This window comes from Scardinius erythrophthalmus (assembly GCF_964197995.2).
Source record: "Scardinius erythrophthalmus genome assembly, chromosome: 12".
Lineage (NCBI taxonomy): Eukaryota > Metazoa > Chordata > Actinopteri > Cypriniformes > Leuciscidae > Scardinius > Scardinius erythrophthalmus.
In genome coordinates this window covers 35,113,320-35,127,061 of record NC_138232.1, presented here as the reverse complement: position 1 = coordinate 35,127,061, position 13,742 = coordinate 35,113,320, and the positions used below count along the sequence as shown (strand labels likewise).

General features: G+C 35.2%; 2 protein-coding genes across 3 annotated transcripts; both read right to left on the bottom strand.

The window, feature by feature from the left end:
- Positions 1-20: 20 nt before the first annotated feature.
- sumo3a (small ubiquitin like modifier 3a) lies at positions 21-4,223 on the bottom strand. 2 transcript variants are annotated; one of them, XM_081381507.1, is made up of 4 exons: positions 3,845-4,223; positions 2,782-2,910; positions 2,452-2,523; positions 21-1,573 (listed from the first exon to the last, which is right to left on the bottom strand). In XM_081381507.1, the coding sequence occupies exons 1-4, from the start codon at positions 3,863-3,865 to the stop codon at positions 1,511-1,513; spliced, it is 285 nt and encodes a 94-aa protein (XP_081237633.1). In that variant the 5' UTR covers positions 3,866-4,223; the 3' UTR covers positions 21-1,510. The 2 variants fall into 2 exon arrangements, with proteins under 2 accessions (XP_081237633.1, XP_081237634.1); XM_081381508.1 differs by lacking the exon at positions 3,845-4,223 and adding an exon at positions 3,006-3,819.
- Positions 4,224-5,057: 834 nt separating this feature from the next.
- pttg1ipa (PTTG1 interacting protein a) lies at positions 5,058-12,446 on the bottom strand. The gene is made up of 7 exons (XM_081381504.1): positions 11,990-12,446; positions 11,484-11,536; positions 10,219-10,327; positions 7,235-7,337; positions 6,908-6,973; positions 6,072-6,118; positions 5,058-5,625 (listed from the first exon to the last, which is right to left on the bottom strand). The coding sequence occupies exons 1-7, from the start codon at positions 12,177-12,179 to the stop codon at positions 5,579-5,581; spliced, it is 615 nt and encodes a 204-aa protein (XP_081237630.1). The 5' UTR covers positions 12,180-12,446; the 3' UTR covers positions 5,058-5,578.
- Positions 12,447-13,742: the final 1,296 nt, after the last annotated feature.

Genomic DNA, 13,742 nt, shown 5'->3' with positions numbered 1-13,742 from the left:
TTGTTCACTACCATTCTGAAAGCAAGAGTTTTTTATTTAGCAGTTTTGAAAAATCCCAAATCGTTTTACAAGCATTGTTCTCTGTAACTGTAGATTTTTAGAAATATATTTTAATCTTGAAAGTGGATATGAACGACACTGCATCTCATCTTGTAAGACAATGCAACAAGCTACATGTGTGACAAACATTCAAGTGCCTTTGTGACACTCCAGAATTTATTTATATTTTATATTTAATCTTTGACACTTCATCTCATGTTTTATATGTTTATACATGTAATAACTGTGTATAAAGAGACTTTTGACATATTGCTAAAGGATGCATCATTGTGCTTTTCTACAATGCTTTGTATTTGAAAAAACATGCTGTTAAACAATTACTTTGTGGACATGATGGAAAAAGCCTCAGCAAAAAAAAAAAAAAAAAAAAAAGTACCAAACTATATTTATTGTTTACAGTAGTAAAGGACAAAAAAAAAAAGAAAAGAAGTACATGTCAGTACAGAAGGATGCCAACATCTGGAAATCTTGGAGCCGACCCTTGAAACCCTCTCTCCCTTTCAGCCATATGAATTACAGTGGGAGGGCTAGAGATGTTAAAAGAGATCAGATCAGTCCTTATGAGCGATGACAGATACACCTCTGCAACAAAGCCTGAAAGGATTCCCTTTTGATTTGATTCAAGACTTGGTTGTAGATTTGGGATTTAAAAAGGAAAAAAAAAAAAAACAGTAAGGAAAAAAAGATGTTTGGTCCATTTAGGTCATTCCACTCAACCAACAATTAAGAGGAAATGGAAATTGTAAATGGATAGATTTCTACAGACTAGACTTTAAAAGTATGAACTTAGAACTAGTTGGCGTAATCCTGCCTTTATCAGCTAATCGAGTACCATTCTTTGGGGTTTGGTCCAGAAAGGGTCACTGTAAATTCTGTCACGTAATCCGTCTCTTCATTTATAAACGACCAACAAGACGATCCATAGATCCCGTCCCTACAGTGAGCTCATACGAGAAGCGGCCCCATTAAAAAGGCAAATGAACACTACACTGGTCGAACATATTTCTACAACACACAGGCAAATACAATCCGAGATGAAACACGCCTACTTAAAGCTCTTAAGAATTGAAAGATGAAGAAAAGAAAAAAACCTATGCTTCTTCACTTTTAATAGGGCGAATACACTATGGAGCGGATCCCTGCTGTGATCGTTCAGAGGGCTTGTCGAGTGAATCAGTGTTCTGAGCAACATAAAACCCTGCAGAAGTGGCTAGTGGGGCCTGTGGACAATTTGAAGAACTTCTTGAGTTTGTTCCCCCACCACAGTAGCTGTCTAACCATTGCGTATATAAATACTGGAAACACGTTTGTGATGCCCAACTCTAGGAAAGCTAGAGATGGCAGAAGAGATACAAAGAGAGAAAGAGAAGGGGAAACAATGTGAAAGCATCTGAATGAAACATCATGAGGAATAAAATAGATAAGCGTGGGGTCCAGATGGTGTGGAGTTTTAGCAGGAGCCGCCAGTTTGTTGCTGAAATACGTCGATCGTGTCCTCGTCCTCCATCTCCAACTAACACGCAAACGAGAAAAAAAAATAATAATTAAGTGACTATAACATATGGAAATACTGTATGGCTTGTCACCTGTTCATTTTGGTTGTGTGTGTGTAAAATAATGGCTATTTTATGTGACCTGAGGATGGATGTGTGTGTGTGTAACGTGTATGTATGTAATATATATATATATATATATATATATATATATATATATATATATATATATATATATATATATATATATATATATATATATATATATTCAAAATAATGGGTATTTTATGTGACCTGAGGATGGATGGATGTGTGTGTGTAACGTGTGTGTGTGTGTGTGTGTGTATATTATATATATATATATATATATATATATATATATATATATATATATATATATATATATATATATATATATATATATATATATATAGCGTGTACACACACATATATTCCATCATCTGGTCACATAAATTACCCATTATTTTGAGTGACCTGATAAAGAAATAATTTTGATAACAAAAATATTTTTAATACAATCAAAACATAAAATACCCTACACTTGGGGTTGGTAAACCTTTGAAGGGAGTATGATCAGGGACTTCCAGTGTTATTATTACTTAATAAAACTATGACAAATAATTTTCGTAACTTGAAACAAACTGAAATAATAGTAAAATGTAAATAGATGAAACACTTATTTCAGTTAGCTGGCAATGCAACAGTTCTATTAAAGCTAAAAAGAAACAAAAAAAAAAAGACACATACACAATTACAAAAACTAATATTAAAACTCAAAATATAAAAAAAAGCTCAATCAAAATATTAAAATAAATACTGTAATAGTACATTAACACTGGGGATTTGATAGCAATAAAAAAGGGGCACTTTTACTCACCTGTGCCGGTGTGTCTGTCTCATTAATTGGTTGCCCGTCAAATCTAAATCTAATCTGTCTTATTGACAAACCCTGAAAGAAAGCAATGTTTACATTTTTACAATAACAATCTAGAATTTGATATTACAGATTTGAATCATTATCAGAAGCAATATTTTTGAGTTCAACCTATAGTGATTTAGATGTGTTTTGTACTGTGATTTCTCTGGTATTCCATTACATTGTTCCAAAAACACACTGACAGTAACGGCGTGACTCACATGGACGGCCCACACAGCAACAACATGTACATGACTATTTAAGTAGTTGTAATGTCAGGAAGAGCCTTACCTGTCTCTCACAGTATGCTTTCATTAATTTGCTGAGTGGCGTATGCCTTTTAATTTTGAACTGGACCACTGAGCCATCCTGCCCTGCCACCTTCAGATTGATGTGGTCATTCTCTGTTTTCACTCCCTCCTGAAACAATAATAAAGTGCATATGTTTGGTGAGATCAAAGTGAGCAAAATGTACACATTTAATATGCATGAAACAACATTTGTAAATAAGCTACCCTGCTGTGGAACATGGCAATATAGTAGGAGGCCCATGGAACATCTTTTTACGAAGGCGACAAGTAACTTAGTGAACAACAAGGCCTAGTGGATGCTAAGTTTTTAAGAACTAAGTGAATTGATAAAAAGCGAATTATAACAACGTTCAGATGGCCACCTCTTTAACAATAAAAGCAGCGAGCAGAGCAAGGCGTACAATCCACAAAAACAGACAAGCAAATGTAGGACCAACTATTAGCCTTCTAGTCAAACATTGTTGCGGCTCTGTGCGCCATTTTTAAGCATCTGGCGCAGCGAGGTGCAACTCAGAACTCAATATCCGTAACCGAGAGATTACTCAAATGAAACTTTGGGGGTGAATACTTTTGATTAACTTGGAATATACACTTTATCCGTTTATTTACCATCCAAATGGCGGACGAACATCGTGTACTACGACGCTCTTTTACATTCCGTAACGCTGTTCTTGCGGCATTCCTTACGCCAGTGGCGTAACGTGGCCGGTGAGCGCCACTTTGCTCTCACAAAGAAAAACCCGCAAACGCTGTATTACACCGGGGCGAATGCGCGGTAAGTACAAAATAATCGCCTACTTTGAATGAGCATCTGCTTAGCGGACGGTTGTAAACATGCAGTAACGAAAATAGAAGCCTATAAAATAAAAACGGATGGCACTTGTATGAAAACAAGACAATGATTGCGTGCCGACCGCTTTTCTCCCGCACAAATGCGCAATCTCACTATCACAGCAAGGTTGCATAAAATGAAACTGGAACTCGGCATCATCCGTTTTGAACAAAGCTTAAAAATACGGTCAAATTACGAATCTGAGGCTCACCTTTGGCTTGTCTTCGGACATTTTGCAGGTGTCTGTTGGTCTGAATTATGGAAATATACTGAACACAAGATGCGCTCTCCACACTGTAGAGCAACACAGCTGCCGACGGGAACGCGCTTTCCTTTACCTACTTTATCAACGATTGGTTAGTGTCTGGTCACATGACGTCCCTCTCATTCGCGAGAGCGAGCAAAGCTCCCCGCGAATTTCTGGAGATAAGCAGGCCCGAGCTCATCGTTTATCGTGACCATCCTGGTTTTAGGAGCGAGCAAGGCTAATGAATCAGTTAATTTTATTTCAAATCTACATACCGCTTAAACCAGAGGTAAAAAATACTGGTGATAGCCATATATTTCCTCATTTGTACACAATGATGCTCGGTGTTTTCTGGCCCAGTTCTGTTTACATGTGTTATACATGTGGTGGATAGGAAGTTGTCAGGTTTTCACGGAAGTTTTTTCTGGTATCTGGTAAAATAATCCCATTGCAAGTATTGGAGATAAAAAAGAGAGATTGATAGCAAGTGCCTTTTGATATTACACAATAATTCTCTGGTCACGTGTCAAAATCTTGGCTCGGCCTAAATGACCTTGTCCTTTGTGTATAATGTATGTTTTATTAGTATGCAGTCACAGAATAGTCAGAAACGTAATATTTGGCTGAACCCAACCCCAAACTTTTTTACACACATTTTGGTGGTGATTGTACGCATCAATCTCAACCTTCAAGTCTGTTACCAACAATAGATATGTTTATCAATGACTACAAACTCGCCACCCCCTACATTTGCATTTGCAGCCCTGGTAACCAATTGTGTAGTTTTTATATTCCAAATTGGGGTTTTTAAATATATTGTATTTTTATAGATTTTGTCAAATTGTATTGACTATGATGTGTATGTATTGTGCATTGATTAAAACTATATACTATGTTAGAACTATATTTACACATTTTACAAGTTTCGGTAAAGGGTTTGTAGACCCCATAGAAAGTGAATTAAATAATAATATTAATAAAATACAGTTAATATCCCAAGGTAGATAATCAACATTTGAACATTTAGCGCCTCAACATTTACCATTTGTTGAAAAAAAAAAAACATTTTTCTATTGGATTTAAGGCAAAACAGGCAAGCAACTTTTAATTATTTATTAATTATTTTATTCAATAAATCAATACATTACATCAGCAGGCATTTATCAAGTATCCTAAAAATTAGGCTATGCAGAATAGAGTTTATTTGACTTCATATATTGAGGTACATTTACAAAGAATAGCCTAAGAATTAGGTTTCAGTTAATCCTTTACAGGGTAAATTTGCAATTACTTGCATATTATGATGGGCAGTTTTTTAACAGTCACTGAACAGCCTAATCAGTATGAGAATGATATGATATGCAAAGTCCTGACCCATTCAGTGCTTATGCAATATGTTCTGTGTCAACATATTTGATCTAACAGAATCTGATAAGAACAGAAATAAACAAATGAACATTTGTACTTATAAAATAATACTTAAAAGACTGTTTTAATAAATGAGTTGAAAAACACAATTTTAAACATTATATATCACAGGAGATTGTTAAATAAAATAAATGAACATAAATGGACTTAGGTTGAATTCATCATTTTGAGCACAGTGGAATCTCATTCTTCCATTCATCCATTTTAATAATGTTGGCATAGACAGCGGATTGTCAAAATGTTCATCTATAAAATAATGCACCCATCATTTTAGTTGGGATTTTCAAATCTGGCATAAGGACTTGCCCTGCTGAGACCTGATACAGACAGACAGAAAGAAATGCAAAAGATAAAATTACATATATTAATCAAATATACAGCAACATATTTATTCTCAAAATAAAGGCCATTGGACAAAGCCTGATGTTAAATATTGTTATAAAACATAAAAATTAACTCAATGTACACATACATTAGTGTCAGAGAGTGTTTACTGCAGAAATACATCACCACTAGAGGGAGCACAACTTCATAAAAACATGAATATTTGACTAGTCATAGCAAATAGTTTATTTTAAAAACGCAGCTTTTTTGAAAACGTTACAAAACACAAGGCTAAACCTATTTTTAAAACACTGTCATATGCTGCTTACCTTTACAATGATTGACAGTTTTGATTTATTTTGCATGCACTGCCAGCATAATGACCTGTTCAAATTCACTTATTTATGCAGTTTCTGAGATGAGGGAATTGTCGACTCACCATATTTTTGACGGATCTCATCGTGTCTGATCTTCATCTCAGCTTTTCTGTGGCAGAAAAACCCAAGAACATAAATTCCTTGTGAAATCACACACACACCCTAAAGGTATGTTGACAATCAGTAGCCATTACAGCTGTAAAACAGGTTTCTCATAGGACATCTTTTGTTACATCTAAGTTCCTCATAACATTATCTTTTGTCGCCTTGAAAAATCCGAGGTTGGTACACTACCCATAATGAATCTGTAAGTGCATATACAGCTCTGGAAATAAAATAAGAGACCACTGTAAAATTAGCAGTTTCTCTAGATTTATTATTTATATGTATGTGTTTTTTTCTATTAACTACTGACAACATTTCTTCCACATTTCAAGTAAAAACATTGTCATTTAGAGCATTTATTTGCAGAAAATGATAACTGGTCAAAAAAATAAATAAATAAATAATATAATGTTTAATATTAATCACGATAGTAATGTTTTAACTTCAGAAGAGTTAAGAAATTCAGATTATTCCACCAAAACATTATTTCTGAACTAAAGACAAAACATTAGTATCGTGTTGTTTAAAAATGAATATAAACTTGTTTTCTTTGCATAATCGAAGTCTCAAAACATTTTTTCTCAAACACATGCAGCACATAAATAGTAAATCCAGAGAAACTGCACATTTTGCAGTGGTCTCTGTATATGCACGAATATAGAAAGCAGACATTTGATAACGGTAGTGGTACTTAATGAAAATGTCAATTTTTCCCCTTTAAACTGGTTTTATATAATATCTTGAATCTCCTACTGTCTTCTCTATTTTGAATATTAACATTTTAATCTCTTACCTCTCCTCTTGTTTCGCTTTCGTCTTGTCTAACTTCCGGTTCATCTTGTTATCAAATCGACCAGATCTGTGAAAGACAAATTTTCCCAGGTTGTTGAGCCCTATTTATATGATCCAGAGGTGTCTTAGTTCTCTACTGTTTTACCATTTCACAGAGATGCAGATCAATATTCGCATTTATGCTAGTAAATGTAATTACAGCCTGAGGCAGGTGACATCAACTCCCCATAGTATTTAAGACAGCAAAATGGAGGGTGCGACTCAACAATGTTATAAAAGGCCATGTGACTTACAATAGGTCAAACACATCTCGTATATTCAGACTTACCCAGCGTTCTCGCATTTGCAGCAACAGAATATACACACCAAAAAACCAATGATGAAGAGCGCTCCAGCCACTGACAATGTAATGATCAAAATCTGGAAGTTTACTGAATTCACAAAAAAACAGAAAGTCATAGAAAGTGTCAAAAAACGATCTCTGAAGGTGATTCTTATAACATTCATCATGGCAAGAACATATGATTACGGTACTGTAGTTACTTTTTCGTTGTGATGAATTTGGGCTAGAGAAAGGACTAGAGATATCCTCCTGATATTGTTTGTTTATGACTGCTACTATTTTTAATTATGTTTAAAGGCATAGTTCACTTTGAAATAAAATTTTGGTATGTTTTAGCTTACCTCAAGGGCATCCAAGATATAGGTGTCTTTTTTTCCGCAGTAGTTTCAATTTTGATATTTTTAGGTCAAACCGTTCTTGTCTGACAGTCATATAATGCAGGTCTATGGTCACTGTTTCAAAGAGCATGCACAGAGTCCAAATGAAACAATTCCCCATGGTAAGTACACATTGATGGCCTAAGACACGAAACGAGCGGTTTGTGTGAGAAAACGAACAGTATTTATATTGTTTTTACCTCTTATACACAGCCACGTCCAAGTGATCTGAGGGCGCGAGCGCATCCTGGTGTGTGACGTGTGCGCAGACTGGTGCATAGATATATATACACTAGATGTTGCCTTGTCTACGGCAGTTCATTGGAACGAATGTCTTTAATGCGAAATCTAGTGTATATATCTATGCACCAGTCTGCGCACACGTCACACACCAGGATGCGCTCGCGCCCTCAGATCACTTGGACGTGGCTGTGTATAAGAGGTAAAAACTATATAAATACTGTTTGTTTTCTCACACAAACCGCCTGTTTCGTGTCTTAGGCCATCAATGTGTACTTACGATGGGGAATTGTTTAATTTGGACGATGGGGAATTGTTTTAATTTGGACTCTGTGCATGCTCTTTGAGACCGTGACCATAGACCTGCATTATATGACTGACAGACAAGAACGGTTTGACCTAAAAATATCAAAATTGAAACTACTGCGGAAAAAAAGACACCTACATCTTGGATGCCCTTGAGGTAAGCTAAAACATACCAAAATTTAATTTCAAAGTGAACTATCCCTTTAAGTGCCTGATTACCAATATGCATAAATGTTTTTAATTATTGTTTCATTTCAGTTTTTTTACACAAAAACTAAACAAAAATGATTATTAGACATCAATAAAAACACATGCATTAAAATATGTTAATATTAAGAATAATAATTATGGCTGCAACTGAAATTCTGCTAAATCCAAATATTTATTTTAAACTAAAAACTAAAATAATTTGTAAGGTAAATTTAAGTATGATTATTAGGGTTGCAAAATTATGGGAATTTTCAAAGATGGAAACTTTCCATGGGAATTAATGGGAATTTAAGGGAATTAACAGGAATTTATGGGAATAAATGGGAATAAACTGGGAATTTTCAAAGTTGAGGGTTGGCTCTTCATAGGGAACTTAAATATAGTTGAGGAAAGTATATTTTAGCATAATCTTGACTAAAACAAACAGATGCCATTCAAATACACTTGAATATCCATGCCATTCCTCAATCACATGCACATAGCACACTGCTTACTGCATGGCTATTGAGAACACCCCCCCTACTGGCACTGTGCATGCCTCCATCACATGTACAGAAGCCCAAAGCACAAGACTATTGAAGCCACACATTTGAGCCTATGGACTAAACAAAGTGAAGTAAGTTTTGATGATATTATGGGGAAATATATTTATTAAATGTTTAAATTGCAAATATCACATACAAATGTATTCATCTTGTAGATAGCAAGCTGAAAAGTTAGATGCTAAATAAGCTAGCATAACTTTATTTACCACATAAGTAGGGCTGGGCGGTTTGACGGTATTTATCATTACCGCGGAAGAAAATGTCAACCGTAACAGATTTTTTTATTCCGTGTATACCGCAACATGTAAATTAGTAGGCGTGGTTAACTCACATGCAGCGAGCGTGAGACTGAGACAATGATATTTGTCAAAGAAACATGAAGAAAGACCAAGAGGATCCCCAAAAAGGAATTACGTTTTCAAAATTAACGTGATATTTTAGGGGGGAAGGCGCAGAAGTCAACTAGAGCAGTGCAGCACACTGAAAGTTTAGAGAGACGCACATGCTCGCAACGGGGCTTACTTCACAACAAGTTCATATATCAATATTCTAACGAATAGAAATAACCTTAAATAATGTATCTATCCGTCTCTTATGTGTACAGTTACTTTCAGAGTGGACGCGCAAGCGGTTGCCGTGGTAATGAATATTTCCAAAATTCCCCAGCTTAACTTCCCATGGAAATGTACCGGACACTTTCCGGAAATTTACCGGAAATTTTACGCCCCTTTGCAACCCTAATGATTATCTGAATTAGAAAGATGTCTTGATTGCCCAAAGTTGTTTTGTGATTTAAATGGCCACACATTTAATTTCATCTAAGTTTTGGGCTATTTCTAATCGATAAGATCCACATTCTCACCTGAGAATAAATCAGTTATCTAGACATATATAAATTATGCTATTTATCAAAAGATCCAATATTAAATAACCGGCAATCATTTAACTTTGCTCTACAATGTAAATTACACACTCACACCCCAAATGTTCTTATCTAGTTACTTAATAGAAACACACATTTAAAAATAAATAAATAAATAACAGCTTAGTTTTCGACATGGGTGTGTAACTTAGGTTGTGGAGCAAAACGTTCAAGTATAGTCAAGTTATGTTTACCACAGACCCAATTTCACTCATAAACTGAAAATTATGCAAACCCATAGGAAAATTTTGAGGGAACCAGTGGCAAATTAGTCTTCCGGGTTTCTTTGTTGACGTCATCCCTGCACCACTCCATATTTATGTAGGTACTTGAGCAGGTTTTTCAAGAAATTAAATGAGCATTCCTTACTTGTGCAAAGGCCCCATCGAGCATCATTCAGTGGGCAGAGGGAATTTGGGGGCAGGATGGTTTTGGCTGGGTATGTTATACACTTTTTAGTTGGGATGCACCACAGACACTGAAAAAATAGATTGAAAACTAATATTGTTATATGCATTCATCCTCTGTACCTTAATATATTTTGTTCCCTGAATTGAGGGTTGCAGATATGATATCACAGCAACAATGCAGCTGATGATGGCAATGACATCAGCATTGACGTTGATGGGAATGTTGATACTGATGCACATGTCAGGAACTGTGAGAAGAACAGCAGTGTGTGCGTGTCTGAAGCCTATAATGCTTTGAAGAGTGAAGCGTGACACGCTGAAGCATGTCAAAGGTTTGTTGAATAAATATGGAATGTCAGCGTCAGACATCCTGAAATCTACAGCTAAAAAAAGACACTAACAATTCAAATGCCTTTCAATCAAATGGACCTAATAGCGCCATGACTTTGGATAACATTCTGGCAATGTTGGTTATGAACAAACGTTCTTCCAGTAACGTTAATAGAGGATTAATAAAAGTTATCTGGTGTGTAATAATGTTCTCAAAAAAAAACATTATTTAGTTAGACATTTATCTAACATTTACTTCAGAGAACATTCAAAACTAATGTTCCCAAAATGTTTGCAGAATGATAAAATGTAATGATTTCATAATGATTGAATAACTAGGAAAATCTGGATGTTTTGAACATTCAAAGAACTTAATGGGAACGTTACCCAAACATTCTTAGAACATATTTTTGTATGCTAGGGATTAGCAAACACCGGTGGCCTTTGTAAAATACTTGACTGACTTGGGAAAGGGAAGTGCACAGGATCTCTCAAGTGACTCTGAGCTCTAGGAGTATAAAGCTGCAAACATCCAGAACAGACCAAACCTGTTCCACAGGTGAGGTAAGTGATACTCTGATAAGTGTACAAATCCAGCAATCCAGCTGCTCGCTGAGTTCATTATTTCCTTGTCACTCTTATTCTCTTTCTCATCTTATGTTTTCATTTATACAGGTCAAATCTCCCTCCTTCCTACTGTAACATGTTTACACTCACCCATATGTTTGTGTTGTTTGTGTTGAGCACAGAGTGAATAAAACAGGCCAGTCTGCTTTGTGCACCAGTGACAGGCAAAAATATGTATAATAAATAAGTAAGTAAATAAATATAAGGACAATATTAGGACAATAATATCACACAGAGAGAGAGAGACAACGGGTTGTCCAAACTCACATTCACATCTGCCAAGCATTCGTCACAGCTTGTACCATTCTTGCTCTCACAACCTAGAAAAAGTGAGAAGTGTGAGAGAGAACACGTTAGTTAATGCAGAAATGAGTCTGACTCAATACATTAGGCAACAATTAGACCCTATGAGACAGTGGTTGCCTTGGCCATCCGTAGTTATGAAACAGACCAAAAGCAGCATGGGAAATTAGAGTGAGGCAGTTATTTACTAGTACGACATATTGGTCTTCCAGGGGAATTAAAGGTTTAAACAGCTTATATATGGCCCCAAACATGCGTATTTGTAATAGTTTTTTTTGCCCGTTGTGTTCTAAGTAGTAAAAAAAAAATGATAGTAATGATTTATTCTGGTTATTGTAATCACAGGTCATAAGTTTTAATTTTATTTCTTTGTAAATTCAACAACAGTAAAACTAGAGGATCTATAACAGTAAAATAAATAAATAAATAAATCTATCAAAATTTAGATTGTAACCGTCTATTTGCCTTACTTGGACGTGGTGGTGTTGGTGGTGGTGTAGTCGTTGTAGCTGTACTTGTAGATTGAGTCGTAGTCTGTGTTGTTGAAGTTTGTGTAGAAGTTGAAGATTGAGTTGCATTGTCTGCTGGTGCTGTAACGTTAGTCTGTGCCAGTGTAGAACTCAAACCAAAGAGAAGCAGGACGAGAGGAATACAATTCATGTTTTCTTCTTTAAATGAACGAATACTTCAATAAAATGGACTCCTCTGTTTTGTTTGTAATATATATATATTTTTGCCTGCAAATATCTCCCTTTAAATCCTCAGCTTCACACTTCATCCGAAACCGTGGAACAGGTTTTGAAGTTTTGTTTCCCTTTCACCTCGCAAAACAGCCTTTTGGGAGGTTAAATTACAATACCTACCTTGGCGAAGGCGTGTTTAATTAATATTAAGTACACAATACAAAAAGCTGCTTAGTAATGTTCCAATGACGGTGGCTTGACGTATGAATATTAAGTAGTCCATGACGTCGCACTGTAATCTTCCAATGGGGAAATTCTTGCTCATGATTGTTAAAACTCGGCTGTCGCAAAATTTGCATATTTAATCCCCTAGTAGTCTGAAAACGGTGAAAGGTTTTAAATAATAATAATAATTAAAAGTCAATAGACTGAGCCTACGTTTCCTTCCATAATCTCTCTTTTTTATTTATTTTTGTATGCATGTATACAACAAGAAATTACTCTGTGCTGGTATGCTACGTATAATAGTGTATGTTACTTAAGTAGCCTATAAGAGAATAAGTGGGAATGAGACTTTTAGAAAAATATCCTTCAATATTCAATAAAGAATAACGTCAACATATAAATTAAAAGTTATATAATATTTGGAATTACTTGGAATTTCTATGGAAAAAATACTATGGAAGTCAATGGGATCCATCAACTGTCTGGTTACCAGCATTCTTTAAAATATATTATTTTGTGTTTAATTGAAGAGAGAATACAGGTTATTATTATTATGCTAATACAGGTTTGGAACAACTTGAAGGTGAGTAAATGATGACAACATTTTTATTTTTGGGTGAACTATCCCTTTAATATAAAGCGTAACCAGATGTTTTGGCACCCTCTGGTGGATGATACATAAAACACCACAAGAAGTTGTCAAGCATGCAAGGTATTAAATATACAAATGAAACCACAACTTGCGATAAATTACAATAATTTATTAAAGCATTTTGTAAAGCCAGTTACAAAAGATTTTTTTTCTCTCTCTCAATATTTTAACAAGCACTATTATTATTATTTTTTTCGAGAAAGCTATAATTTATAATATTATAACAATGGCAATGAGGAACTTACATTCAGGCCTTTTACTGGCTGCCTGCAGCTGAGCAAGGACCCCAGTGTAAATGCGTGAGAGAGACAGAACCAACCGTGCTATGTTTGTGTGCGTGTGTAATGTTGATCTTTGTGTGTGAGCATAGTATGTCTATGATTATGTGTGTATGAGGCAGAGTGTAATTTGAAACACCATGCACCTCCTCTTAGCACACAACTACTTCAACACATGCCCAGTTAACAGGGAACGTTCTGGCAAGGTTCTCTCAAAGTTATGAGCAAAAGTTTTTTCAGAAGTGTTAATAGAATGGTCTTTAAGTTATTTGGTCTTTAATAACGCTATTATGACATTTTAAACATCATTCATGGAACGTTTTTCTGAAACAATTTTTTTTTTTTTTACGTTAACCTACTTAATTAATGTTCCCATAATACTTGC

Bases quoted from the DNA above. Each gene is read 5' to 3' on its own strand.
- pttg1ipa (XM_081381504.1), bottom strand. From the start codon at position 12,179: ATGAATTGTATTCCTCTCGTCCTGCTTCTCTTTGGTTTGAGTTCTACA. The intron at 7,338-10,218 runs GTAAGGAATGCT...TTGTGAATTCAG, and splicing joins TCGATGGGGCCTTTGCACAA to TAAACTTCCAGATTTTGATC. The intron at 6,974-7,234 runs GTAAGTCTGAAT...TGTCTTTCACAG, and splicing joins TGCAAATGCGAGAACGCTGG to ATCTGGTCGATTTGATAACA.
- sumo3a (XM_081381507.1), bottom strand. From the start codon at position 3,865: ATGTCCGAAGACAAGCCAAAG. The intron at 2,524-2,781 runs GTAAGGCTCTTC...GCTTTCTTTCAG, and splicing joins AAGCATACTGTGAGAGACAG to GGTTTGTCAATAAGACAGAT. The intron at 1,574-2,451 runs GTGAGTAAAAGT...TTTGCGTGTTAG, and splicing joins AGACAGACACACCGGCACAG to TTGGAGATGGAGGACGAGGA.